The 19522-nt window shown below is 43.2% G+C and overlaps 1 protein-coding gene across 1 annotated transcript in view; it reads left to right on the top strand.

Annotated features, from left to right (window-relative positions):
* Positions 1–19522, top strand: part of cfap299 (cilia and flagella associated protein 299) — a 117477-nt gene that overhangs the window by 16610 nt on the left and 81345 nt on the right. Inside the window, exon 3 of the mRNA XM_080765060.1 lies at positions 1708–1798. Within this exon, the coding sequence (XP_080621186.1) occupies positions 1708–1798 (91 nt within the window). The remainder of the gene's footprint in view (positions 1–1707; positions 1799–19522) is intronic.

A 19522-nucleotide genomic window follows, 5' to 3' on the forward strand; every position in this document is an offset into this window, starting at 1 on the left:
TATATCCGCCGCGGTCCGTCCCGTTTCTACCGCGCCAGGTCACGCCGCGACCCTTCGCGCAATTCTCGTCTTTGCATTGACTTTGTATGTAATCGCGCCGCTCTAACCATCCAAGTCTTATAACCACCGTGTCTCTACTCTCCGGGATAATCCTTGTGCTTTCTTGTTACGCTGACAAGGAAAAGGAGTCCGTGTTGCAGAACTGGTGATTTAATAAACAAAATAATAATTCAAAAAAGGACAAACGTGATCAGCCAGGGTTCTATTCTGTATCCAACCTCCGTAGTGAACAACAAAGTAGTATATCTCTTCCTCTTAATAATGCGACTCCTCCCTGCACACCAGAACACCAAGTAAACACAAGATATCCCATAATACTCCTCGTCCCAGACTCAGCCCGCCAACACAGTTAAAGGAACAATCCCCCTGTATATACCTTAGGGTTACAGTCTGAACGGCTTAACACCTCTTTTGTCCTGGCCAGGGGCCAGGGGGTGGTGGGGGGGGACGGGGACCGCTGCCTGTCCTATTGTACACATGCAGATCAGGCATTCAAATGCTAATCTGGTGGCTTGTTTTCACCTGCCAGGTATGCATAGTACTGTACTCTGCAATATGCTACTTGTTCACAATGAGGAGTAGCCAGATGACTCAGTGCAATCATGGCATTTAAACTCTTCTGTTTATAATCTAAACACTGACACGTATAAAAAGTGTTACAAGTGTTTAGAACCTAAACCGCTTGGGTTTAGTGTGAAACGTAAAATATTCTAATATTTTGAAATAGGATTTTTCTTCACGAGCTTTATGCCATAATAATCAAGATTAAAACAAAAAAGGGTTTTAAACACTTCACTTTATGCACAATGAATTGAGAATGTATGAAAGTTTCACGTTTTGAAATATATTTGGGAAGAAATTTAACTTTTACACAATATTCTAATTATTTGAAAAGGTGCTGTGTGTGTGTGTGTGACTTGTGTGTATATATATATATACATATATATATAGATAGACAGCAAAGTTCGTCGGGATTTATATTTTAATGATTAAATCATTATTTGAATCAAACTGTATGGTGGAGCTGATGACGGAGATCTCCGTCACGTGGTCTTTTCAGTGGTTTATGATAGATTGCGCTCTTCACCAACGTATGAATGGTTCTAGGTTGCCAAGCAAACAGATACAACCGGAATTGAAAAAATCACCTGCCGTTTTTTGTCAAAACTTTAATGCAATATAAACTAATACATCTGTATGGTAGAATACAGTATAATTAGTACGTCTGCGTGGTAGTAGAGTATGTTAATACAATATAGCTACTACATCTGTATGGTAGAGTATGTTAATACAATAAACGGTAACTAGTACATCTGTATGGTAAGAGTTTGTAAATACAATATAAGCTCATACACCCCCTGGCCAAGCGCTTATTATTATCCGGGGCATTGGCTGAGCAGTAGACCTTTTATCTCTCAGCCGTGAGACCGTGGTTCAAATCCCGCAGACATACGAGTTATACAGATGGCAGCTTTAAAGGACTTTGCCATGCAGGGATGGGAATATGCAGGGCTGAAGCTCCGGCGTGTTTTCAAAGCCCTCGCCTAAGGAGAAGGAAAGCTCTCTCCTTGCTCTAAAGGCTCCATGTGCTTTCGGGGGGCTTTTAAAAGCAACATTTCAAACTCTTCTGAATGTTTTCCTTTCCAGGACACTGGCAAGTGCAGGAAGAGAACTCAAAGATAACTTCCTGAAGGCTCTGGCGGAGCGCGAGGAGGCCAACCGCAGCGGGGAAATGACTGTGAGTACATTATTACATCCACTCTGAATGCTACGTAATGGGATGGATTCCCCCCGCCGAAATATGTCTGCAATTCCATTAGGAGCGGGAACAAAATCCATACTGTGTCAAGTTGAGTGGAAATGCCCCCCCCCCCCCTTCCAAACACTGTCTGGACCAGCTGTCTCCCCGGACTGACACCCAGCAGCACCCAGTCCCAACTGAGCCCTACGCGTATCAATGCAGAGACTCAAATACCTGCTTTATTTTGCACTGCGCTCCTGCTTTCCTCCTTTAAAAAAAAGAAAAGAGCTAATCCACAGTACAACGAGCATGTAGATGTACTACATCGGTGGTGGAAGTGGCCGCCCGTGCGTGCGTGTGTGCGTGCGTGCGTGTGCATACTTGCAAACTGCTGGACTGCTCAGCCCCAACGTTTCAGAGCATGCTGCCAGCAGGTCCCATAAGTACAGTACCTCTACTGTTTTTCCTCACGTTTCATACTTTCGTCCAAATCTGGAGTGAAACGTCATACTGTAGGCCGGTGACTGATGATGCAGGCTGGTCACCATGGAGACCCAGGTCCCTGTTGAAGCCATGCCTTTCCCATGAGGATACCGAGATCCGCATGATTCATTACTGGTTAATCTAAAAGAAGGTACAGTTTGATAATACAGTTTGATAAGCATTTAGGCCACAGACCAGTAATCATATCATCGATATGTAATCATATATTTGGCAGTTATAATAAGTTACACTACTCGTCACTGAGGAAAGTAATGCTATTGCATAAGGCCAATTGTGTTGGATCACACGGCCAAGATAGTGGCACTTCAAAGGATTCGAATGCCGTTCTCCACGTTCTCAAAAACTGCTACATTTAAAGTGATAAACACTTAATGCATTATTTGGTACTAGTTTGCGGCCAATACTTTAATACAGGAATTAGACTTGACTCGTGGCGCTGCTATTTTTCCTCGAATAAAAGCGTACTTCTTCCACCTCTGCTTATGCACCGTTTCAGCCCAGTTCCTCCAGCTTGTAGAACACAGTTCGATAACTGTTCCTCCAATGGCATATAATTGTCCGCGTATGTTTGCTATTGTATACGAGGAGATTTATTTATATTTCTCCCGCCCTGGGTTGATGTACCACCTCCAGTGGCCATAGACCCTGTCACAAGGTTTATTTACATCTATCACTCCCACTCCTCAAGCATTCATCCATGATATTAATGCGTTGAAACAAAACATGTCATAATTGTTGTAAAAATAGACACCGCAGGCCCCACAGCTTGTCATATGAGCTGTCCATTAGAGGTGTAACATTGTCGCTGTCAGGTGAAAACCTTGTATGTCTGTCTTCAGGAAATGGAGGGAGGGGACTATATGTTCTAATCTAATGGATCCAATGTTTTTTTGTATTATAATGATTTAGTCATTAGCTCTTGTTTCATTGGTTCAAGGTTTATAAGGCACAGACACACTGAACCCCTTTCAACCTGGCCTTCCCATTTTATTCTATTCAAGATTTTCACACATTCTCAAAGATCTTTTCAAAAGTATAGCAAAAGTATAGCACAATACAAGCCCTGCTTGACAACTGGCCATTCCTCTATGAAATATGGAGATACATGATTAATGAAATACACACATCATTTACAACGTATTACTAACAAGATCAACACTGCTACTTTATTTATTATAATTCTGGTTACTACTATCACGATGCCCATTGGGAACAAGTGCACCCCTTGTACCCATACTACCAATTTTCTGTCTGCCTGTGTCCCTCTTATGTGACCCCTTCTGACCGAGGCTAAGTCTGCCTGTGCTATTAAAGGTATATTCAGTGATTTCACTAAAAAAAACCTTAGGTTTCGTTTTTGGCCGTGGGACCTAAGCCTTCGTCCAATCAGGATAGAGAGTCAAAAACGAAATCTAAGGTTTTTTTGACCCCCAGGGGTTAACTGGGGACAGGGAGGAACTCCTTATAGTCAGCACACTCTATAGTAGAGAGGATTATCACAACAAAACAAAAAAATAAGTGATATTTGAATTAAGTGGAATCACTCAATATACCTTTAACTAATTTTGCATTAAAAAAATCACACCCGTGTGAAGTGAGGGGCGCTCTTGCCATCGTGCATCAATTGGTCAATGGCATTATTTTAATGTTTGTGTTGCCACACATTTATGTCATATTTGGCGGACATTTGACCTAATTTCTCCTTACATTGTCAATGTCAAATATTGAGATGTGTGCAGGGCACAAAAGCTGTATATAGAAAATCAGTTGTTCTCCTCTCCTGAACAGTTTTTCTTGCCGCCATGATTGTCTCTGCATCAAAAAGAGTCACACATACTGTATATGGAGGTCCCTGATCTGATCATAGTACTGATATCGGTCAGACGGCCATTTTGTGCATTATTCAGTGATCTCCATACTGTACTGTACTGTAACAGTACAGTATGGAGGACGGTCCATTGTCGCACTGGACTCTGGACTCTGCGGAAGCACTGCATCGAATGACCTCGCGCACTCTGCACTGCACTCCTCCCATGCCAGGTTTGAAGCTGAACGGTCAAAATGGTTCCGGTTGGTGTGAAGCGGACAGAGATGTTGTGCATTTATAGACGCACTATATAGGCCCGATGCACGGTGAGAACGATGTCTGTTGGGAATGCACACCCTTCATTTCTTCTACTGGTATTAAAGTACAGCGACAGCAACATACATTTTGGGGAATAATACCGTCATGATTTTATACATTAAGGATTGTGTTTAGGAAACTATGCACGCTATAGTCCTTTCAAGCTGCGGCACAAATCGCATATTGGAGCCTGGACTAACACATTTTCACTCGTGAGATTAATTAATTTATTAATTTATTAATGTATTGCTGTAATCCCGGAGTCCTTCTTCCTCTATTTTGCAAGTTGTCACAAGAAAAAACAAGGACAACTAAACCCATGCAGTGTTTTGTGTTCTCAACAATATTATGCTGACATGATCCTTACCTCCCCCCTCCTCCTCCTCCTCCCTTTTTATTTTTCCTCACCTAAGTGCTTCCTCTGATGAAAAAAAAATCCACTGAGAAAATGTTTATTTTCCTTCAACCTCTCCGTTTAAAATCAAATCCACATTTGAGCACTTAATACCTCCTTCTCTTTGAAACGCTTTGAGTTAGAGGTAATCTTAATACAGTTTGACGAGGCTTGACCCGGCTGGTGTGTTTACCTTACTTAGCTATTCCAGTGAACATTTGCTCATGTGTGGGACTGTGGGCGTATGTATGTTTCATGTAGTTCCATACGAGATACTTTTTAAATCTCAGCACAGTTTTGTGTCATGTTTGTGGCATAAAATAATATTGGAGGATTTCCTTCGTGAGCACTGGGAATTGTCAAATATAACGGTTGTTGGAACTAAATTAATTTACATAAACCTTTAGATGATGTATCATGAATGAATGAATGAATCATCATTGGTTGTGTGTCAAATGTTTGTCAGCGTTTGGCCTTGACTCATGTTTAATCTGTCTCTCGCATAACCCTTTGCATCTGAATGTGAGTATTTTAGAGTCAGACTGGTCGGTGCAACATTTTGGTGTCTGATACCGATCCCAATTTTGGAGGATCATAGCCCACAGATTACCAATGTTTTGTAACCAAAAAAATAAATAAATAAAAGTAAATAAAATAAATGTAAACTCTAATCCATTTGAGAAAATGTGATTAAAGTTTTTTTTTCAAAAAGAAGAAAATGACAAAATACTGTAGCTACTGTACCCACTCGCAATGCGGACACCAGGTTGACAGTGGGGGGGGAAAGTCTGTTGTAAACTTTGATGATGACCTTTGAGGATAAGGTGGCCTCTAAGTCAAGGTGGCTCAGCCCTATGGAAAAATAAAAACAGTAAAACAGTGGAGTACTTCTTAAACAACTGTATAGGTCATTTCCCAATGCAAGGACAGATATCCTACAGATATTTAAGCACAAATATCGGCTTTGTCCAATGCCTGCTATAGTGAGTTTTGGGGAACACTGATTTGTCTTCACTTTGCTTTGATCAGATGTTGCATAGCATGTTGGTTCAATGTCTGACCCACATATTGAGGCCCTGCACAAACAAAGGACCCCAAAAGTGACCCCAAAAATCACATTACCAGTAGGCCTACACTCCTGAAACCAAAGAGCAGTGCTGGAAAGTAACTAAATACATTACACATTATACTAAATACAAATACACTGTACTATTTACTGTAAGTACCATGATATGGTACTTCTTTTCTCTACATCACTACTTCTCAGAGGCAAATGAGTGTGGGTTTGGGGTGGGGGGGTATTTTATGACCTTGTTTAACCTATTCAGACCGGCTGCTTCGGCCACGGTACTCTATCCTGAAGTCGGGTGCACGTCCCCTTGTAGTTTTGTAGTCTTTCTTCGTTCGGGACTTTTCATTTCCGGAGTCAGTTCTGTGAAGTTTCGCAAAAAGACCTCAGGTTTTAGGGTGTCTTTGATAAAACTGTGTTAGAAGACTTCTTCAGGGGCACAGTGGCACAGTCGGTAGTGCTGTCGCCTGCACAGCTGGAAGGTCATGGGTTCGATTCCCGCTCGGGACGCTGTGGGAGCTGTCGGCGTGTCCTCTCCTCCGCGTCATCAGTGCCCATACCCAAGGCGGGGTTTGGCGAAAGGGCCTTTCTTTGTGGAGTTTGCATGTTCTCCCCGTGTCCCCTAGGGTAGGTATACCCTCACAAAAACATGCAGTAATCCTGGTCTCTAAACTGCCTCCCCCTGGCCAGCCTGGGGGCCTGATGGAGGGGAAAGGAACTGTTTGGAATAACGCGTTCCTTCCACGTGCTACGTCCAACCAGGGAAACTCCCCCCCCTGTCAGGTGTAAAGGAGCAACTTGGACACTTGGCATGAAGGAAGCATGTGTTCAAGTCCGTTGCTCTCCCCAGGTTGGTGGAGGGTGTGTAGAGCCCAGGATCACATTAGATAATTGACGCAGGGGTGAAAAATGGGTTACATTACAATTTCTTTCCTCCAAAATCAGCCTGAGGTCTAAATGGGTTTAAAAATATATATAAGTGGGACCATAAGCCCTCCTGCCTGATGGTAACAGCTTGAATGATGTGTGAATGGAGTGGGTGGGCTCACCATAGACCTGGATTGCCTTCTTGGTTATGTAGCGGTTGATATTCTGTATATGTCCTGAAGTTGCATTGTCTCGGGTGATCTTACTGGTCTGACCACCTATAGCCTTGCCTTTAGACTCCAAGTGGCTCTAAAGCGCTAAAGTTTAGAGCCGTCGCCTTGTCTTGGAGCACCACAGGTCACAGACAAGGACAGAGTGAGGCTGGCTGGGCACTGCATCAGGCACCCAAGAGGCACAGTGAGGAAGGCAAAGAGGTGCACCACTTACGTAGACACACTGCGGCATTATGTTATGTTATGTTCATTTATTTGACATGGACGTCACAATCACAATGCATATTGCACAATTGTATAGAATTTGTAGTGCATTGCTTACAGTGTATTAGCACAAGCGGTATAGAGCGCCGCAGCTACGATTACAGCAGAGCTAGCAGCAACACTGCAGAGCTCAAGACCCTGATGCTAGACAGGAGGATGTGGATGCGATGGCAGCGATTCACGAGTCCCAAGTTCGTGTTGGATAGTCCACACTCTCACATTGTATTGCATCACATCAGAGCGCCAAACGCCTTGCCTTTTGAGCTGCCACATTGGCATTAGAGCCACATGCCTTGGCTTTAGAGCCGATGCCTTCCCTTTAGAGTCAATGCCTTCCCTTTAGAGACAATGACTTCCCTTTAGAGACAATGCCTTTCCTTTAGAGACATATTCCTTGCCTTTAGAGACAATGCCTTCCCTTTAGAGCCGATCCATTGGCTTTAGAGCCAATGCCTTCCCTTTAGAGCAGGGGTGTCGAACTCAACTTGGGGCGAGGGCCCCATTGGTCAAAAGGTCACTTGATGGGGGCCACAACCAGTTGCGGACGCACGCTCGATGATGTCTCAGTCAGTCACTGCTATAATATCTATCTATCTATCTATCTATCTATCTATCTATCTATCTATCTATCTATCTATCTATCTATCTATCTATCTATCTATCTATCTATCTATCTATCTATCTATCTATCTATCTATCTATCTATCTATGTATGCTCAGACCCAGCCAGCTAGCCAGCCACACACATAGCTCCGTAAGGCAAGCACTTAACAAGCAATCGTTAACTGTGTCTGTTAGAGAGAGGGGCAGAGAAGAGAGGCTTTGCTCAACTTGATTTATACTTATATTCTCCACTCTGATGAAGGTACATATATTATATTCGATATATCATGCAGCCTTACTTATTAGCCTTTAGAGACAATGGCTTGCCTTTAGAGACAATGCCTTGCCTTTAGAGACACATGCCTTGCCTTTAGAGACAATGCCTTGCCTTTAGAGACAATGCCTTGCCTTTAGAGACAATGCCTTGCCTTTAGAGACAATGCCTTGCCTTTTTAGAGCCGCTGCCTTGCCTTTAGAGGCGCATGCCTTGCCTTTAGAGACAATGCCTTGCCTTTAGAGACAATGCCTTGCCTTTAGAGACACATGCCTTGCCTTCAGAGACACATGCCTTGCCTTTAGAGACACATGCCATGCCTTTAGAGACAATGCCTTGCCTTTAGAGACACATGCCTTGCCTTTAGAGACAATGCCTTGCCTTTAGAGACACATGCCTTGCCTTTAGAGACAATGCCTTGCCTTTAGAGACAATGCCTTGCCTTTAGAGACACATGCCTTGCCTTTAGAGACACATGCCTTGCCTTTAGAGACACATGCCTTGCCTTTAGAGACACATGCCTTGCCTTTAGAGACACATGCCTTGCCTTTAGAGACACATGCCTTCCCTTTAGAGACAATGCCTTGCCTTTAGAGACACATGCCTTGCCTTTAGAGTCACATGCCTTGCCTTTAGAGACAATGCCTTGCCTTTAGGGACACATGCCATGCCTTTAGAGACAATGCCTTGCCTTTAGAGACAATTCCTTGCCTTTAGAGACAATGCCTTGCCTTTAGAGACACATGCCTTGCCTTTAGAGACACTGCCTTGCCTTTAGAGACACATGCCTTGCCTTCAGAGACAATGCCTTGCCTTTAGAGACAATGCCTTGCCTTTAGAGACAATGCCTTGCCTTTTTAGAGCCGCTGCCTTGCCTTTGAGCCACTGCCTTGCCTTTAAAGCCAATGCCTTTAATTGCTTTTAGAGCCACTGCCTTGCCTTTCTGCAAGTCGCGCTTATACACTCCCAGTCTTGTTACATATATAGTATTAGAGCTGTGTAAACAAGCACTGAAAATCGGGGGAACACAAAACGCATGTGTTGACATTGCGGTAAAATACGTAACTACTGTCAGCTGACTGCCTCAGCTGGCACTCATTTCCAGTGGTGGTCTTTTGACGTCTTGTTGACAGAGATGCGGTATAGTGCCATGCAAAGTTTCTATCGCAAGAGTGCATGTTAGAATAATGCACTCTGTGGATTCCCCGCGTCGTGTGCATTATAACCACACACAGCTTGTTGTTGATTATCCCTTAATTACAGTTTATTATCCCTGGGAAGTGGGTAGAATTATCTCATCAATTTATTTAGCCGAACTGGCGTTTGTTACTGTAGCGCTGTATAGAGCTTTTTCATGTCGTGGATACGTGGAGCCTCAAATTGACTTTGATCGCAAAACCCATTCCATGTTGTTCTTTTCAAGGGTTTGAACTTAATTAAATTGTTTAAATGTCATAATTAGAAACATAATTTATTCTTAGAGGCGCATGCAATAGAAACACACACACACACGCACGCACGCTCGCTCGCACGCACACACTCACGCATGCATGCACACAACACACACATTGATTGATTGATTGATTGATTGATTGATTGATTCATTGATTGATTCATTGATTGATTCATTGCTTGATTCATTCATTCATTCATTGCCACCTTAGAGCGGAAACATACAATTGAATTTACCAAAAGAAAAGGACAGAATACCATTTCAAGTGAAGTTCTTTCATAATGATGTATTGGAATTTGGACAGTGTGCTGTGCCATTCATCAAGGAGTGAACCTTTTCTCCGCCTCTTAATGCCATGCTCACCCCTTTTTTAAATTACACCTGTCTAGTTAATACACTTTCAACTTATATGGCCTTGTCCACACCACAAAGGGCATTTCCATGGATTGATAATCCACATGCATGGCAGTAACAAACAGCTCCGTCTCCCATTTGTGAGTGGTACATTGTACTTCTTACTCCAGTATAATTTATGTTAACTTAAAACTTCAGTTACTTGTTCTAGTTACTTTACTGATTTTCAGTATTGTTATGAAACAAACGCCACTTCAAAAATAGCCCCCCCAACACGGTGTAATGCAAAGCGTTGAGCTTTGCATTGTGATAATGGGCATTCGTATACAGTAATTTTATATGTAATAAATTACATAATAGAGCTATATGTTAAAAGCAATATTGGAGTACTTCTCCCTCCACTGAGGCGCAGCATTTATCTTTCCGATCAGCTGAGTTTCTAAAGCCTGTACGACCTCACCTTCATTGTGATTCCTTTTTTTTTTCTCCCCTCTTTGGCCCCGTTGCGAAACACACTCTGCTGCCAAGTCCCACACAAACAAAGGGTGCACCTGGTGGCTTTGGCTCTTATTTACACTGGGTAAGAAGTTACGTTTTCTTTCTTTCCTTTTTTTCCCCTTTCTTTTTTTTTTTTATTAAATCGGTCACACCTGCACAGGATGCCTGAGGCTGTTCATTGTTGGGAGTTGCACACATCTGAAATGGAAGGTGTCCCACCGCCACCCACCCCGTACTGCCACCATCACACCCCATATCTATCACATCAGTGGCGGAACAAGTGCACATGGTTATACATGTGTTTGATTGATTCATTGAACATTTTATTAACCGTTTGCAGAATGGGTACAGTTCAAGGAAAGTGCAGGTAAATACGACATCTGCTAAGAGGCTAAAATACTTGTTTACATAAAGGTCCTCCATTTTCAATTCATCAAAACATTTAAAGACATACAAATTCAGACTTCTATGCAAAAAAAATAATCATCATAATACACAGTTTAATAGGAAAAAAAGAAGAACGTGTACAGTATAAAAATAAAATCTGAAAACATAAAGGAAAAAACAGCGCCATCTGCATGATGCTCAAAGTTTGGTCTGAGGACCTCAAGGGGTCCACAGCAAAATATGGAACATTTGACCACTTTAACCCATTTTATACTTCTACATCTACAATCTACAAGCTCACAATGCGTCCCATTACTGCCCATTTTGAGCTTGTAGATCGGCTATTTTTGAAATATTTGGATAAATCTTCAAAACATTTCCCTATAGCAGAAAACAATTTCAGGTGGGGGTCTACAGAATACATGTCAATTTGGGGGTCCTTGACATGAAAATGTTTGAGGACCACTACTTCAACAGGCCTGAGAATTCCAATCCAACCCAAACAGACCAGTTGAGTTAAAGGACCATACCAGCACCATACCAACCCCATAACCCCCACCCACCATCATCACCCCCCCCACCCTTTCACTCAACTTTATTTGTGTGTGTGAGGTGCTGTTTTTTTCTGTGTACTGCAATCACACACAGGTGTGACTGCAGGCAAGGCCATGGAGTCATGCAAAACCACACCCACCTGGGTGAACGCAGGTAGGAAAGTTAATTCCCAATGCCTTATATGGGATTGGTGGGGCGGTTCCCTATGGTAATTAGGATGCTAATGAAGATATGTGGGGCGTCTACCTATGATAATTTGAATGAACTGGCACACCCCTTCAAGTTACGAGGATTTGGATTCTCTTAGGAATTCACTTAGGAAGAAATGTAAGAGGAAAAGTTAGGAACTTATTGGCGCATGAGGCCCATTGTGTCCAGTGTGTTGCCACAAAGCAATTTCAACATCGAAAATAGGCTAACAGTAAAAGCATTTTCAGGTCGGGATATCGATGCTATCCAATCAGGAGAGAGATCTCATACAGCATACAGGATAAACAAGTGAAAATGGAAGTGATGATGCAAAGTGAGCAGACAAAATCGGAACTGGGGCATTATAACGTTTAAGCTGATAAATTGATTCCCTCTCCTGATTGGATGACATTTACAATGCACCTGGAAATGCATGTTGTTTATTAAAGAGCTGGAGAGACGGTCACACCGTCACAGTGAGACTCCTGTTAGTAAACAGACATTCGATCGATACAACATTGATGCATGCTAGATGTATGAAAGGGTTTGTTTACATCTTGCCCCAATGCATTTCCAATGGAAGTCACATGGTTTGACACAACATTTGTGTTGTACAGCTTTCGGCTGTGTTTCGACTGCCCCACACCCCCTCATACAACAAAAATGTTGTGTCAAACCATGTGACTCCCATTGGAAATGAATTGCGAGCTTGCATCAGTAAAGAAGTCTCATGCATCAGCTATCTGTTGTGCATGTGTGAGTCAGGCCTATAGGCTTCACTCACACCTTCGCATCTAGCATACAACATTGATGCATGCTAGATGTATACAAAGGGTTTGTTTACATCTAGCATCCAACAATGTTGTATGCTAGATGCGAAGGTGTGAGTGAGGCCGAAGGCCTGACTCACACCTTCGCAACATATTGATGTATGCTTGTTGTATGAGACTTATTGACTGATGTAAGCTCGCAATGCATTTCCAATGGAAGTCACATGGTTTGACACAGCATTTTTTTTGTATGAGGCGGAGGGGGGCAGTCGAAACACATCCGAAAGCCATACAACAAATATGTTGTGTCAAACCATGTGACTTCCATTGGAAATGCATTGGGAGCTTGCATCAGTCAATAAGTCTCATACAACAAGCATGCATTCATTTTGTATGCTAGATCGAAAGGTGTGAGTGAAGCCAAAGATATCTGGTTAGCGAACAAACTTAAAGGAGTTACCTATTAGGTGTACCCAATAGAATATATTTTGTAATAATCATCTTTGTTTGCAATCTGACACATTCAACTCTGAGCGCATTCTCCATTATAAGATTGAAAGACAAAGTTGGTGTGAAAAGACCATGGTTTGAGTATAAGCATTTTTGCCAACTCTCACTCCTTCAGCATGTGGTATTCGGACGGTTGGCTTTTGCGGTGTGTCCCGTGCCTGGGGGGTGGGGGGTGCGGGTGTCCCCTGTGTCCAGGGGGACTTCCTCTATAAAGGACGTGTTTGTCTTTGGTCCGCCGACCCAGTGAGTTTGAGTATATTGATAAGCTCCTGGTGGCTATAGATAATGAGGTGGTCAGTCAAGCAGCTCACAGATCAAGTATAGTGGCTGAAACCGGAGAGGGCTTCCCAGCCCTATTGCGTTTCAGGCCATGTGTGTGTCCCCGCTGCCCGCTCCTTTGTCCTTGTCACGGCCAGTAAAAACAACAATGGGAAGGTTGATTTCAAAGCGGTGGGGCCAAGGTGGAAGGCCTTAGAAAGCACTGAGTCCTGCTGGGCTATCGGGTGACCTTGGCTTGAATGGCCTTACAGAGTGGCAGAGACCCCACCAGCTTGAAGCCATCTATCAAGGGGACAAAGGAGAATAATTTTGTGTAGTAAAGCAGCCGTTAATGAATGATGCACACAGTGGTGGAAGGAATAACGATTTTTTTTAATTTTTATTACTTTTATTACTATATTGGCATCGAGAGAAAAAGTATGCAAAATATCCTATTTCACAACTTTGTTTTTCAAACGTTTTCAAAATGTGTCTCACAACGCAATGTCTTATTTGTATTTTTTTATTCATCATGTATTTTTGTATATTTGAGTTTCGGTGAGACACCAAATGCATCTTTTGGGTCTGGGAGCTTAAAAGGTTGGGGAACCCCACCCTCTAACGAACAGCTGCGACCACCCCGAGATATCGTTGAGAAAAATGTCCGAACAAACGAACAGGAATCCACTTAATCTAATCTCTCAGGGATTACCTTACTTAAGTATTTAGTGCATTTCTCAATGTGTTAGGAGCACTAAGGGCTGTGGGGCTGCAGTTTACTTTGAGCCATATTGTTTTTTACTCCACTACAACATTTTAGTAACTTCCAGTAGGTACGTTGCAGATTCTTACCAAAAAACAAATCAAACAAAAACAAAAAAAATCTTAATTATGTGTTGTGAGCATCACAAAGAGGGAACAAAATCTGAAACATCTTCCAACACCATTGTGTAAGAGTACTTACACAATGGCACTAAGTACATTTTGATGCCAATGCTTGTACTATTACATTTCAGTCAGACAACTCACGAATAGATTAAACAATATTTATTGCAGCATGAGTAATGAGTGTGCATATGATATTTGACTTGGCGTTCGGCTCTGCTGGAATTCTCCCTGCTCGGCATGATTAGCAACAACATAAAACATAAGAGCAGGGAGATAGATATACAATAACCCCCCCATGGGGAGCATAGATAGCAGAGCCCACCGGTGGTGCTGGGGTGGTGGTGGGAGAAAACATCACATACAACCGGGAACCATGAGCAGAGGAAGGCAGGAAGAGCAAGGAGTCTAGTGAGCTTAAGTAGCCTGCTCAATTAGTCAGCTGACTGCCGCATCGGCGAATGACGTGTGAGACTTGTACACACGTATACTCCCACATGGTAATGCAGCATGTTAACCCTTTGAGCATAGTAAGGGCATTTGAGCATGGCAAGACCTCCCTTGAGGTTGACTGACTGAACTGACTCCGCAAGCTGCGTTTGATTTCAGTCAGACAACTCACGAATAGATTAAACAATATTTATTGCAGCATGAGTAATGAGTGTGCATATGATATTTGACTTGGCGTTCGGCTCTGCTGGAATTCTCCCTGCTCGGCATGATTAGCAACAACATAAAACATAAGAGCAGGGAGATAGATATACAATAACCCCCCAACACGCATACCTTCGGTGAACCTTCACCGTCAATCCGGGCAGGTGACCCACTATGAATGCACAGTGACGAAATGCAAATATGCATTTCTGGAACCTGCACGGATAACCCCCCAACAAGCAGAACCGAGAACGCCCTACGGGAAGACTCAACCGATACACATCCGGGCAGATATCCCACTCGATAGTGACGAAATGCAACGGCTATGCAATTTCTGGATCTGCGCGGATATTTTAACTTTATGTGAGCTATGTGTGCCATGACGCCACGCTGGTAATCGTGAGGCTTAGCTGAGAAAATTAATGTGAGGGGTGAGCGCCGGACTCAAAACCATTTTTGAGTATAGCATGCTAAACTTTAAGCTTAAGCTGAATGAGGCCTGCATGGCGCTTGCCGATAGGCCATTCCTCCATAACGCCATTATGGAGGAATATTCTACGCTGCTTCGCGGGGCTTACGTGTAGTGCAACCGTTCACCGTACCGCTGATGTCCTCTATGCCAAAAAGAGGAAACGCCATCAGCCTAAACAAGTGTAATGCTTAATTGGGCCGTCCACCCACAGTTGACAGTCTCTGCATTGAGTATGTGCTTAACATGTACTGTATTCCTATGATTGTAAATAAATATTTCGATCAATCGATCCTACGGGAATTCTCAACCGATACACATCCGGGCAGATATCCCACTCGATAGTGACGAAATGCAACGGCTATGCAATTTCTGGATCTGCGCGGATATTTTAACTTTATGTGAGCTATGTGTGCCATGACGCCACGCTGGTAATCGTGAGGCTTAATATCTGGGAAAATGAATGTGTGGGGTGAGCGCCGAACTCAAAACCATTTTTGAGTATAGGCATGCTAGACTTTAAGCTTAAGCTGAAAGAGGCCACGACGCTTGCCGATAGGCCATTCCTCCATAACGCCATTATGGAGGAATATTCTACGCTGCTTTCGCAGGGCTTACGTGTAGTGCAACCATTCACCGGTATGCCGACGTCCTCTACGCCAGTATGAGGAAACGCCATCGGCCCGCTGTTTCTCTAGATCCACTAACATGGGCTAGAGAGAAACTGAACTATAAGCCATTAGCTTATAACGACCTGTAGGAACTTCACCCAGCGAAGCAGATCTTACATGTAGTGCAGCCATTCATGTTACCCCAACATTCCTCTAACGCCAGAGTGAGGAAACCACCATTACCCCGATGTTCCTTTAAAGCCACTGTAGAGGAACATCAACGAACCATTATTAACATTAGCTTGTGAAATGCCACCAATTGAACTGCCCCCAGCGACCACCGTATATGCAAGGAAATGAGATTACCATCCCTGATCGAATACAGCACTTGCACTCATTACATTCTGAATAAACAACTGAAGCTCTTCCGATTAGATGCACATGATGATTCATGGACAGCTGAGGACCATTGGCCTGAGTTTCAGGTGGCGACTGGTGCATCAGCGTGGCAGTAGAATCGGGAGTAGCCAGGGAATGAGCTGAGGAGACCGATAGCCGATTAAGCAGGGCTCACGCCACCTGACGGAGTCCAGAACACAGCCAGAGCAGGTTGCCCGATGCGGAACTAAAGACACAAGCAAAGACAGAGTTACTTATACTTCATCCTGACTGAATGAATTAAGGAGTGAATAGTGGATCCTAAGCACGGATCGGAAAACAGAGATCATGCTGAGGGTCGAGATCAGCAGAAGAGACTTCCCACACCGCGCAAGCCGAGATACCAATACTTAAAGAGAGAAGCCTTAGATCTCAATCCTAAACTATTTAAACACCCAGTGATAGAGGCCCTTTATGAATAACTTACATAAGCGGCATATGCTCTTCATGCAGCCTTTGAGCAATTGATTAGAGTTTTAAGGAAGTTAAAATAAGCTTCATGTCATACAGACCCGAGAACTGTTCGAGACCACCTCGTCCAGAACTAAGATGAGATACACTACTATGTCCCATGCGAGCAGTCTATAATGCTGCAGAATCGACAGCACTGCAGCCTGCACATGGGTGATGGTGATGGACTTACTTCTTCGCTAGATACTAGAACCATCAGTTTCGAAGAAACCCCAACCGGCCAACACCGGCTGAAGAAGCATTGGTGAATCTCCTGACTGAGCGACCCACGACATCTGTGATTGTGCTGAAAGAAAGCTTAGGACCAAAAGATAATCTGGGGGTCATGAACCTGGTGAACGAATGAGCCACAGATAACAGATAAACATGATATGCTTTGAGAGAAAGCATGCCTAGATATGTGCCTGTCCTGAATATTATTATTAAATATTAATTATTATTAATACATGTATTAATTAATTTAACACAACGCTAAACAGCTTCTATGAAGAAGCAATGACAAGGCTATGGTTGTTTGATAACATCTGTGCAATTAACTATGAATTGATTACTGTCATCCGATGCCATTAGTTGCAATAACTAAGATGAGCAGAAAAACAGCCAGAGTCATGAGGCCCGAGGGCAGGAGCCTAACTCTTGTTTCAGTAGAGTGAGCAGATTGATGTACACGTACAGCCACTGGACGTGACGCTAGCATGACGCAGGGACTTACTCCATTCCGACCATTAATTGACCATTAACCGGGGGCGGCCTTAGGAATCTGGAGGCTCGTTTCGAGACCAGATATGAGGCCTCCATGTATACCTATGAAAAAATTATCCTGTAGGGTTAGGGTTGGGGTTAGGGTTAGGGTTACATTTTGATACATTTTGGTTACACTAGAACGTTTCTTATGAGGAAACACCATCAGCCTACGGGAATTCTCAACCGCTACGCACCCGGGCAGATGTCCCACTCGATAGTGACAAAATGCAACGGCTATGCAATTCCTGGATCCTGCACGGATATTTTAACTTTGCGTGTGCTACGTGAAGCTATGACTGTCAAACAATAGTTTTGACTGTTCGATATTGCGTGCAGCCATTACTCTCGACAATTACACAGCAACGAACGCCACCTCTCCTCATCCTGACGTCCCTTCACGATGAGTGTCTTCCCTTTACCTCCCAGGACGCACATTTTTACACATGGTTATTAACGGAAAAGTGTAACTTGACCTTGTGGGAGAGAGTAAGGCAGCGAGTGAACGAGAGAGAGAGGCCAGGGGTGGCGGGGGTTTGACTGACAGTCGGCGCTCGGAGGCCCTGAGGGTGGAGGCCTGTCAATTGAAACTGGTGAAACATAGCAAAGCCTCCTATGCAGGTTTGCAATTAACCCAAACTTATGATGTATCCACTGCAGAATTAAATAGACATTAAACGACATCATGGTGATATTCCTAATGCTGACACTCAATACTATAGTGGCACTGAGCGACATCAAATCAATTACAGATCTGAATACAACTGGCAGAGTACATTTCCCAGACTGCACCGGGGAAACCACAACCGATAGGTCGCACAAGCACTGCGACACAGAAGCCAAGCTTGCTGCGAACATAGACATAGTCTATGGCTGCCTTCCTTCGACCCAGATCCTCTCACAGATAAGTGATGAATTCATGCTTAGGAGTTTCAATTTAGAGCTCCTGGCAGTGGATGTTAGCTGTGCAGAAATGAAGCGACACAGCAAGCTGCTAGCCTACCACCTTCTGAAACATCTTCAGTCCCACAAAGCAACTGCCATTACCTAATCCTACTCGAGGACTGATCAACAGAACATACAATATGAATCTGAGACATTTAAAAGTGACGAATGGGCAATGGGACGCACGGTGACAAGACGCTATATACGTATACGTATATTTTAATCTGAACTTCTGACCTCAAAGAGAGTGAGGAGGGTATACGCTAGAGTGACTGGACCGACAGCTAGATAGGCTTGAGGGGCGGATGGAGGCAGCAGTTTGTTAAGCTTTTAGCTCTTCTCCAAGACATCTCAACCCGGATAATGAGCTGAGACATGATAGAACGACAAAGGAAGCACTAATTAAATGCCCATTAAGAAATACATCCAAAATAACAGCTAGAAACAAATCTACAGAAGTAAATAAACTAGACAGAAGGCTATGACACTTGACATGAGATTACTGCAAATGCAATTGCAGTCTTAACCTACTTTAATAGACACTGCGCATGACTGAATCCATTGAGATGAATTAACAATAACGTATGATACTGTCCTTGGAAACATGGAAACTTTAAGATTAATAACTATGCCACGTATGAATTAATTGACGGGCAGAAAGCTCTTATACAGCTGCTGCTGCATAGAAGTATTAGTGTTAGCCAGGCATAAAACTGAAGCATAATACATCACAGGGTGAAAAGGGTGCTAGCTTTAGCATTAGTTTAGCATGAACAACCCTCATGGCAATGAGGAACCTCAACAACCACATGGCTACAAGCAGTATTAAAGCACCAAATCTATATAGAGATTGCCATTAAGGTAGTTAACTCACAGCAATACTTCCAAGCACATAGAAAGTGTTAGGTAATACTTTGATAATACTTTGGTAAGCAGAGTGTGACTGAAGTCTAGCTTCAAAATGAATGAAACTGTTAGGAGACACAACAGGCAGCTGAGTTGCCAGATCTTGAGAAAGAAAGCAACTAGGTGTAGAACCATCCCATGCCCGACTAGGACTCACCACATGAGAACTTAACTTACAATATATATACACCCCAATGACTATGCTGACTTGAACAACACATTTCATTGGACAAGGTCATTGGACCCATGACCAAAACCAGAACAAACAATTGACTACAGAAAACAAGCCCAACG

The sequence above is a fragment of the Protomyctophum bolini genome, assembly GCF_963924005.1.
Source record: "Protomyctophum bolini genome assembly, chromosome: 6".
Taxonomy (NCBI): Eukaryota; Metazoa; Chordata; class Actinopteri; order Myctophiformes; family Myctophidae; genus Protomyctophum; species Protomyctophum bolini.